General features: G+C 44.7%; 1 protein-coding gene across 1 annotated transcript in view; it reads left to right on the top strand.

The window, feature by feature from the left end:
* vezt (vezatin, adherens junctions transmembrane protein) overlaps positions 1 to 10,511 on the top strand; it is an 11,503-nt gene extending 992 nt beyond the window's left edge. The window contains 12 exon segments of the mRNA XM_061072406.1: positions 14 to 22; positions 24 to 140; positions 3,027 to 3,116; positions 3,205 to 3,389; positions 3,644 to 3,928; positions 4,423 to 4,569; positions 4,771 to 4,918; positions 5,402 to 5,760; positions 7,065 to 7,258; positions 7,815 to 7,921; positions 8,084 to 8,291; positions 8,424 to 10,511. Of these exon segments, the coding sequence (XP_060928389.1) occupies positions 14 to 22; positions 24 to 140; positions 3,027 to 3,116; positions 3,205 to 3,389; positions 3,644 to 3,928; positions 4,423 to 4,569; positions 4,771 to 4,918; positions 5,402 to 5,760; positions 7,065 to 7,258; positions 7,815 to 7,921; positions 8,084 to 8,291; positions 8,424 to 8,983 (2,409 nt within the window). The 3' untranslated portion in view covers positions 8,984 to 10,511.
* Positions 10,512 to 11,104: the final 593 nt, after the last annotated feature.

The raw sequence follows: 11,104 nt of genomic DNA, 5'->3' as shown, positions 1-11,104 counted from the left end.
TCTCTCTTTGCAGAACTCTCCTCTTATTCCAGTACCTGCACGATTTAGGCCACACAGACTTCGAGGCATGTCCGACGGCATCGCAGGAGGAGGAATATGGAGGACCAGAGGAAGACCTCCTCCTGCCGCAGAAAACCTCAGTGAGTTTCCTCCATCACTGACACAAAATGTCACATGTCAAATGTCACACATGGCCCGATTGCCACCGTTCTCCAGATCTTCAGCGGAGGGAAATCTGCAGTCAGGTTAAACAGACTTGATCCCAAAACAAATTAAAACACGCAAGTTAGATGATTTAGAATAAATATTAGCTACAACTAAGGACTGTAAATTGAAATAGATGACGCATCTCCGCCTCCACCCACTTTTCAGAACTAAAGCCAAAATATCCCAGACAGGAACGCTGCCATCTTGATGATGTAATATAGTGCCAGAGTTTTTGCAGTTGTGATCGGGGGGGATGGACCCGATACACACACCCGATCAATCGCGAGTCAGTCTCAGCTGTCAATCATCAAATAAGTAATTAAAACATATGACAATACATCAGTGTGATAAGAACTACCTCAATTGACTTATCTAACATCTACTATTTTCAATTCAAATGATCTGCATCACTGACCTGATTCAGTGCGTGTGTGTGTGTGTGTGTCTGTCTGTGTGTCGCTGTTTGACTTGTGGAGTCAGACAGAAAGTAATTAATTTGACTATTGACTCAACAATCACACACACTGGCACAGAATCACCTCCAGTTATGCACACTGGTCTACAGAGAGAGTGTTGGGCAGACATGGCTGTGAGGAATCCCTTCACACACATGCAGGGATTCTGTGTTGCATGTTCTTGACTCTGTGATCGGGAACAGAACCTTTCCCTGTGTTGCATCTCTCTCTCTCTCCCGCTGTTGTGCCATATTAGAAGCAATAGGACAAATGTGATTACTGAGACTCGCTCTGCTTTCCCTCTGACGTCCTCCCTCTTATAAACTCTGTGAGTGTTCTACTGAAATTCACATTTGTATGCCTGTTTTTTAATACACGTCTGCATTGCACTGAAAAGGGATTAAAACTGTTAACTTTAAATGCCGCTTGCATTAATCTTATTAAACCATTGACGACTGAGGTTTGGGAAACGTGTCCTGAAAAGCTGAGGATCACATGACACTCATCCCCTCCCTGGTTGCCTCCCCCCATCTTCCCCCTCTTGCAACGGGAAACAGCGTTGTGTTTCCTTCATACAGGAACTTTCCGTACGCGTCAAGCTTCCTCTCTGGTTTGCTGTTGTTCTAATGAGTCGCCCGCGGGGGGGGGGGTTTGAGGGATTCAGATGAAACAGGAAAGCTTACGGCTCATCCCTCCACGACCAGTTTCCTGGAGCTCAGAGAAAGTCGGATCCGAGACGAACATCATGTTCACGCTGATAAGCCACAGTTTAATTGTGGCAAAGGGCTTCACTGTGTGAGCTTGCCTGGTATGTACAGTATGTGTGGCAGCCTGTCTTTGACCTGATATTGTGGAGGTTGTGCACATTTATCTTTTAGTACAATAAAATAAAGAAGTTTCTGTTTTCCTGAAGTTTTGGCTCGAATCCTCACACATCACATGAATGGATGAGAAATCTGTTTCCCGCTCTCATTGACCATCTTACCTTGTACCCTCTAGTGAACATAAAGCACTTTAATATAGTCTCAGGTATAAATGTGAGTAAAAGCCTCTGGAATCTAGTGTTAAATTGATTATTGTATTTTCCCACATTTATACACATGTGTTATCATACGTGAGATCCAGTGTTTTGTGTTTACTGTCTCACACAGTAACAGTCAGACCACTGCTCCCTGTGACACCAGTAGAATACTGATGAGTGGCTCAGGATATTAACTGCATTGTGTGTGTGTGTGTGTGAACATACACACTAACACACACATTGCTGGCTGAGACCGATGACCAGGGTTGTGTGAATGTCGAGCCCTGGTGCTCAGTCTCTGATCAATAATCAATCTGACTGCATCTGTTAGACTAACAACTTGTGTTTTACCCTCCAGTAAAGGGTCATGGTGCAGACGACACAGTCTGGATCGATAAACCCCAAAGCATCTGTCTCACAAACAAACACGTCACACACATTTCACAGGATGTTGTGATGCAGGATTCAATAGGATTCCCTGTTTTTAAACTCTTAACTGATAAGAACGGACGTGGGTGTTATTTTTACAGCCTTGACACAAACATCTTTCAGAATTAGTCTAAACAAAGAACTTCAGTGATGCCACACACACACCACACTTAAGCAGATTACATTAGATCCTATTCATGATTAAGCTTTACACAGTTCAGGAATATTTTGTGTTCTCTCAGCAGTTTGCAGCATTTTGAGTAAGCCTGAGAGTTTTGTTCTGCGCTGAAATGTCAGTGCACTTAAAATGTGACGCTCTGTGGCGATTGAATGTTTCAGTGTGTTTGCTCAGGGACTCCCCGGTTGCTGGGAATAAAATAATTGTGTGTTTTTCTGTGTAGTGTCTCCAGTGAAATGTGAACAAACTTGTTTCTTTTTCTGGAACCAAAACTTCTCTTCCCTCTCTGACAACCATGTATTTAAGAAGGATCAAAGTTTGAGTTTTATTGATGCTGAAAATGTAAACACTCAGTTATAATTCCAAAGTACAAATCCACCAAAGTGAAGCCGGGGTGTGTTTTTCCTGTCTTGCTATTTAAGACCCAAGAGTGAGTTTTTACAAACACACATTACACTTATTGTTGTTGGCTGAAAGAGTTTGTCTCCTGGGAAACTCCTTTTGACCGTGAGCGAGTGTTACTCACTTGTTATTGGTTGTGTGTGATTACTGGGAAATGCACTCGTGGTTCGTGGGAGCAAGACAAAATGATTGTTAGACTTGCAGGTGTATTACTTAGTGTTTTGATTTGGAATATATTTCAAATTGACAAATCCACTGGGGCTGATTGAAAGCGCTTCACTGGAGCATTGACTTAATTGACTGAATTCTAACGTCTCCCCTGTGTGTTTTGCAGGGAGGACGGTTGTGGAGGTTGGCTGAGGCCGTGTGGAGATGGAGCCCGATGCACCAGGCAGCTGCATCTCATAAGCTGGAGCAGCAGCTGGTAGGTAGAAAAGAATGCTGACACTAAAACCACCACCTTCGCATACTTTTATTTTGAACGGTTGTTTGTTTTTTCCTCCATCTTGCAGGACTGTGTGTTCGGCCAGTACTCGGTGAGGTGCATTCTGGACCAGGACGTGCTGCTGCAGGAGGACGTGGAGCTGATTGAGCTGCTGGACCCGAGCCTGCTCACCCTCGCCTCCTCGCTCTCCGGCTCACCCAGCCGAGCGAGCACCCTGCCCAGACCGAGCTTCATCGCCAGGCCCTCCCTCTGGTACGTAGGTGGGAAGGAGAAACACATGTGCACAGTGGATGGGCAAGTAGTTGGATCACGAGAGAATATAATGATTTCCAATACAAAACCAGTACAAAGTAAAACTACAGCCAAAAATAAATCACCTCTCATAGTATAATCATTTTTTGGGAAATCTTTATTTCCCCAAAAGTGTTGTTTTAAATGTCACATTAAGTATTTTCTCAGCCAGTTCCTGTGTAGCTGATCAGAGCTCTTGTCTCTCCCTCTCTCAGGGACATGGCGGGGCTGGTTGGCCTTGCCGCGGTGCTGATGGGTCTTTGCTCCGTGTCCGAGGGCCTCTGGTCTCTGGCTGTCGCCCCCTGGAGCCTGGCCCTGCTGGGCTGGGTGGGGCTGAGGGGAATCACGCTGTGGAGACGGGGCCGTGTGCAGAGGGCCGTCCATGCCCGCGTCACACAGCTCCAGACTATGGTCCACAACGGCAAGACTCTGACGGGCCTGTCTCGTAAAGCCCTACGTCTGGTGCAGGAGACCGAGGTCATCTCCAGAGGATTCACCCTGTAAGTGTACTCTTCTCACTTCCATCTGCCTGTCAATCAAGCACATAATGATCCAGCCCAATTATCTCCCTCCTTTGTCGACAGTGTGTTAATTAACATCCGCAGGTAGCTGTCTAAAGCTGTTCAATTATAGTACTTATTTGTCTGTTCAGCTTTAGCATCACAGAAAATCTTTGTTAATCTGGTATTATACTAAGGACACTAGTCATTTAAAGAATTCAATTCAGAATAAATCAATCTTATCGTCTAACTATTCCCAAGAAAACGAATAAGCAAATTTACCAAATTGTTCCTTTAATAGTCAAATAGCTGAGTAGTATGACATTCATGTGTAGTGTTCATGTCTGAAATGTCTCTGTGTGTTGTTTTGTCACGTAGAAAACGTCTTGTGTGTCTTTTTGTGATGTGGTGTTCAGTGTTTTTGTGTGCCCGCCTGCCTCTCTCGGACGTCTCCACAGTTGTATCACATTTCACTTGTCAAGTTTGCTCGACAGGGTGAGTGCAGCCGGCTCCTTTAGCAGGGCGGGTCCAGGGGCGGTTCCGCGTGGCCAGCAGCTGATTGGACTGAGGAAGGCTCTCTACCGGGCCCTCCGCTCAGCCTTCAGAGCCTCACGTAGGGCCACCTGTCACATGCTCAAGGCATATCCTTTTTTTAGTATTAAATGCCATTGATAAGCAGAATCCCGGGTCCTCCTTTCAAGGTTGATTTCTAGAGCCATTTACAGGCATATAAAAAATATCTCTTGATAAGATATACATTAATTGAAATGTAGAAATATGTAACTCTCTACAGATGGTCATTGTTTTCATAGACGTGTGGTGCGTCCTTAACCCCTGCAAACGTTTCCTCTCAACTCTGAGATCGATAACGTGACAAACTATGTGTCTGCGGTGCCTCTGAAGGAGCTGGGCCTCGGTCTGGGAATCGAACACCTGGGTGACGAGCAGGCGCAGGAGCTGACGGACGACTACAGCCTGCCTGCCCTGAAGGTAAATCCAGCAGGTTTAAACCTGGAGAATCGAGAGGAGGTGGTGCAGGGAGCTAGCACAAGTCAGAAAGATGAAGGTCAGGCGTGCACTGTTCTACAGGACGTTCCTTTAATGACAGGACAAGAATATAGTGAACTTTTTATTTAGTTTTCACTTGATTCTCTTGCTTGACTACATGTTTGTTCCAATGGTTTTCATTTTTCACCACTAGAAAAGGATCAAAATGCCGATGGAAACTTCTCAAGTAACTCGTAAATCCACCTGAACCACTCTGTTGTCCCTCATTGTGCTCAGTGTCTGTTTTGGTTCTACTTTCCTCTCTGATTCAGAGCTTTGAGGAAGGTGATAGTTTGACAAGTGTATTCATGCACTGACCTGAGGTAAAGAGGCTTGAGGTAGCAACAGCATAAAGATTATGTAACAGAAAGAAAGAGCAGTGCTGGGAATATGACGACAGGTGTTTGGTGGTTTGTTCTCCTGCAGATGCTGTTCCAGCTGTGGGTGGGACAAAGCTCAGAATGTTTCCGCCGACTGGCTCTTCTACTGTCCCCACGTCGAATAGAGGACCCAGAAGAGGGCGCGCTCAAAGGAGAAACCCCCCCTCTTTCTCCATCTCCACTGCACCTCTCTATCGCCGCGGTAACTGAGCCCCTGCATCTTGCCCTGGCCGGCTGCCTCTGCGAAGTGCAGCGCAGCTATGACTTCCACCGGCACTTTGAAACCCAGCCGAGGTCGACGGGCTCCGACAAGACCGGGCGAGCCAGGGAGAAGTGCCGGGAGCTCAACACCCTGCACACGTCCATCCGAAGCCTTCAGCTGCACCTGAAGGCCATGCTGAGCGAGTGAGACACACACACACAGACACACACACAGAGAAAACCCTGACTGGCCTCATTCTACACCTCCATTAAGATCAAATGAGACTTTAATAGTGAGTATGGGAAAACTGGGTCACTGCACCAGTAGCACAGGAATAGTACATTGTAAAGTAATGTGCATAAGGACATAGTCCATTAAGTTTGAGTGTTGTACTGAAAATATATTACTTAAAAGTAAAAACAACTATAGTGCTTCCACCTGTATTAAAAGTATTTACTAGAGATGAGCCGGATACTCGGCTGAAACGAGTATCCGGTACGGATAAAGCACTTTTGCCGATTACGAGTATAATACGAGTAATCGGAGTCATTATCTGTGCTCGGACTGAATGAAAATCCTCACACAGCGTCACAGCGCTGCTCCCATTCACACACGGCTCTGCTCACTCACTCACAGAACAGCTCTCAGTCACTCAGGTTCACTGCGCATCGGGACTGTTCCATAGGCTCAGTCAAGGAAGCAGAAATGATTCGTTAATTTCCCGACTGGGTCTTCGGGTACGAGTCTTTGGAAAAATTTTCACGAGACCTGCATTGGCTCAGTAGAGGAGCGCTGGAGATGCGAGGGGCGTTCACTGTCTCCCGGAGAAATGAACACTCTGTGTTTTTAGTATAGAAAGACGTGAATTATATTTGTTCACAAGTCATAATGACTGGTTTTGTTATTTTCACTTTACATTTACACTTACTTTACAGTAAAGTAAACATCTATTAAATACAGTACAACATGACAGTTTGTATGGTTTGAAATTGTCATCTATTATCACGCTGGCATTTAATTATCACGGCAAACAATTACACTGCACTAAACTTTAAGTGTTAATGTAAAGTGAAAATAACAAAACCAGTCTGTATGACTTGTGAACAAATATTATTCACGTCTTTCTATACTAAAAACACAGAGTGTTCATTTCTCCGGGAGACAGTGAACGTCCCTCGCATCTCACTCACACACACACACACACACACACACACACACACACACACACACACACACACCTGGTGTGGAAATAAATTTAAAAAAAATAAAAATAAAAAAATCCTAAAAAAATTTCAAAGTTAAAAAAGAAAGTTATGTTGAACCAGCCCACTTCCGGGTTAAATCACACCCACTTCCGGGTTAGGCCCCGCCCACTCAGAGTACGGATACGGATACGGATAATTCATATGGTTAACAGATACAGATAATGCTGTACTAGCTCATCCCTAGTATTTACCACTTAAAGTTGTTGACACCGCTCTTCCTCTTCTGTGGCCGACGTCGCCAGGATGATCATCCTGGAGGACGACCTGGAGAAACTGATGGTTTCCAAGGAGCTGACGGAGCTGTCATGCGAGGGCTACCAGGACCTCAACGACCGGCTGCACCAGCTGCAGCCGCACATGCAGGCCAGCACGGGCTGCTGGGAGGACAGCGTCAACCAGGTGGCACGCATGCTGAGACGGGCCAACGCCTGCTCAGGTGAGAAGACACAAGCTTAAACTAAACTAAAGGGGCCAGCGGCGTTTCCTAACTTCTTAGTTTTAGGCGCTAGAAAAGAGAGTAGCAACAATTGACGTGTTTTGAAACTAAATCGTACTTTTAAAAAGACTTAACATAACGTAACAAGTACTCTAGATAAGTAACAATCACTAATACAGTGAATATAGTTATAAATCAGACATTTTGAACAATTACCAGACATTTTAGTCAAAATGGCCACTTTCTATGTGAAGCTAAAATTATGACCACATACGTACACGTAGGTTCTTTACTCATTATTCCCGGCTCTTCACAACACATACACAACACCCTCTTTAGTCGCATATTGTTTCCATATTTACTGTCGTCCTATTTTTAACAGACTTCCTACTTCCTTCACCATGACTCAAGTCTGTTGCCCGTCATGGAGGAAGTCGCTCCTCCAGAATGTAGGACGGGAAAACAGACCGTGACCTTCAACACAGTGACCAAGCTGCTGTGCTGAGCTGTTGTGGTGATTTTTTTGCAGAAATGTAATTTTACACATTCTCTGCAGTTAATGCTGAAGGTCAGGAGCAGTGTGGAACTCCTGTGACTGAGATCCCTGCTCCTCCTCCATCGTACCCCTTGATTCTGGACAGAGACCCTGTGCCAGAAGAGCTGGTAGGATCAAATCTCCTCCTTTCACCTGATATCTCTCATTGTCTTTTTCTGTTTACACAAAATGTCCGTCACGACGGTTCATATTTTTGTACTACGCTCAACGCCTTTCCCCTCTATCTTCTCCTCATGTCGTCGCCCTGTTGCACTGTTTGGTTTGACCAGGAGTGGGAGGCCTACGTGTCTGACTCAGACTCTGAAGGAGAAGGCCGAGGGTCTTGGTCCGACATTTTGTCACCGGAGGAACGGGAGCGTCAGCGCCGTGAGAGGGAGGAGTCTCGTCGCGTCCTGTCGGAGCTGAAAGCTGTCCTGGGCTTCCGTGCATCCGCGGGGGAAAGGATGAAGAGGAAGCAGCTGCTCTTCAATGACCAAGGTCTGCATTGGTGTTTATCTGCAGTCCGTCTTTCTGCTGATACTCAGGAGGATAAAATAATCCACAAGCCAAAATCATAGATCAGTATACGAGTCGATCCCTAAATCCTGTTTGTCTTTCTTCGTCTTGCAGCTGCTGTGGCGCTTTCAGCTTGCACTGAAGATTCAGATCCTGCCACCGACCCACCAGATGCTCCGACCCCTGTAGGCTCAGCAGAAACCTGCGATGAAGAGGGAAACCACATCTCAGAGCATCCCGCAGGAAGCGAAGGGGAAGAAACAGACAGGGTGAGCCCTGACCCCTCCATGGAGCCGGTGATGGAGTTCATCTGTGGTTCGGAGGCGGAGGACGAGGAGACAGTGGTGAGTTCGGTCTGCAACAGAGGAGGAGGAGGAGGGTCCGAGCTTCACCTGTACGACGGGCTCCTGGAGGAGGGGGCGGAGTCCCAGAACGGCCTGGACTGCCTCCTGAAGCCCAAAGTCACCGCTGTCACCTTGATGGACAGACTGACTGAGATCCACGGCTCCGAGGCTCTGAGTTTCAGCTCCTCCATCGCCGCTCAAGTAGCGGCACGCTCACACTCGCTCGTCAAAATGGAGGAGCAGACGTTTGGAGACGACGGGGAGGAGGACGAAGAGGAGGAAGAGGACGAAGAGGAGGAATGCGACAGACGAACACCGGAGAAGGACTGAAATTAAACTTAACCGATCTATCCGAGCACTGAACAGAGACTGTGTTTATGTCTGAACGTCTGGAGTCTTTTATCGATGCGTCTGCTGTGTTACATCTTAACTGTGTCTGGTGATGAGATATTTAAATTTCACTCTCTATTACTCATCCGTCCATGTTACTGTACAATACCCACGATTCTTACTGCTCTCATGCTGTTAAAACTCAGGTACCTGAACCACTAAAATAAAAACCAGACTTGACAGTGTTGAGGTCAGAAGAACAGAATGTCGACAGATTACTTGGTGACAGTCGATCGGTAGATGTGAAATCAAAGATTGTAAGAAAACAAGTGTCAGGACTGTCTATGTTGAAAAGATATTTGTGGTGGAGTGAAAGACTCATAACAATAATAATAATACTCTGAGACACGAGTGGTGATTCTGACGGTTTGTTCAGACAGAAAGAAAATAAAGATCCAAGGTCGAAACTCACTCAGCAAAAGTTTCCTTATGAGCAGAAAATACCTTTATGAATCTGTTAAAATATTAAATTATTATTACTCATGAATTCCTTTGTACATTACTTTAATCCTGCAGCGGGTAAATGTGGGGCAGATTTTAATTACTGTTGAGTAAATTCCCCCGGGGATCAACAAAGATTTCTTTTATCTGAACTCGTACAACTTGTATCTGAAATACAACGTAATTTATTTGTTGATTATACTTTGTGTTCATTCTTCTGAAGTTGTAAGTTCAAAGAATAAATCAGAGAGATACTGAAGAAAAGTACAAGTTCCTCAAAATTATTACTTAGATAAAGTATCAATAGCTTATAAGTTGCTTTCTAACAGTGTAGTTGGTACTTTGGACAGTTTCCTAAGACCAAGACAACAATACTGACATTGACTCATGGTTTGACTCTTTATTTTTCATTTCATTATGATAAACAATATTGTTTGGCATGGTGTAGATTGCTGTTAGACGTTTAGGAAACCCTCCAATGCAAAATATTGTATTTGCAAAAATGACACGAGGCAAAATTTCGCTTTTTCTGTCTGAACAGCTCACACAGCAGAATGTTGATCTCAGCCGAACTTAGTTATTAGAGTCAGACACACAAAGTGCAAGAAGATATGGTGGAAGGTTACGTCTAATGTCTTTAATGCCTCTTTCATGTCCCTGATTGTGGGTCGTATCAGTAAAGTGGTAAAACATTCACAATGACTCAGAAACGATTCATGAAGACTGAAGCAATCCTGATTTCTTTGTGTTCACAGGGACACAAACGTCACAACGCCTTGTTCGTGACACTGAAGTGTGCGCGGCCTGAATCTAGTGAATGTTTGCTGCTGTGAGGTTTAAAGTTAAACACCTGTGAGTGTGTGAGGAGAAAGGAGGCTGATCTTCTGGCATGTGAGGGACAATTTGTAACTTGCCATGAGACTGAGCGGCCTGATGTCCACCTCCACCCTCCTCGTCTTCTCTCGTCTACATGTCAGCCTCCTCCTGCATTTTCCCCCTTGAAATAAAAAAACATTCTTGAAGTGTTCCCCGTGTCTTGAGGTTTTCTCTGATATTGGAGCGCTCTTGTGTTTCAGAGGCTCCGATGGCCGGGGGCTTAAAAACGGGTTTGGTGGGTTATTTGATATGTTTGGTGGGATTTTGCACTTGTTTGACCCGGAGCAGCTGCAGCTCCACTTTGAAACCCCTCAGGATCACACACGTTGACTCAAGTACTTCTACTATATTTCCTTTTAATCCACATTTTAGCAAAATATTATTTTTACTCAACTAGATTTATTTGATAGAATTTTAGATTCAGAATACATTATTGATAATATTTAAGTATATTAACTTCAGTGGGATTTTGAATGCAGGAGGCTCAGTCTTAATTTTTACTCTTGTGTGAAATGAAAACAAAAAAGTAAATAAACATTTATACAAGCAGCTAAATAATAAGGATTTACCACTGAAATGCTGCCACCTGATGGTCACCTCTGTCACTGCAACAGCTGCTATGTAACCAGTTCAATAAGTTCATTGAACTGGTTACAAAGCATTCAATGTTAACAGTGTTGATATTAATGGAGAACAACTGATTTAATATTAATACGTTTTTCTATTGATTCCTATGTACACACT

This window comes from Limanda limanda, chromosome 1, assembly GCF_963576545.1.
Source record: "Limanda limanda chromosome 1, fLimLim1.1, whole genome shotgun sequence".
Classification (NCBI taxonomy): Eukaryota; Metazoa; Chordata; class Actinopteri; order Pleuronectiformes; family Pleuronectidae; genus Limanda; species Limanda limanda.
This window is presented reverse-complemented; position numbering and strand designations above follow the sequence as displayed.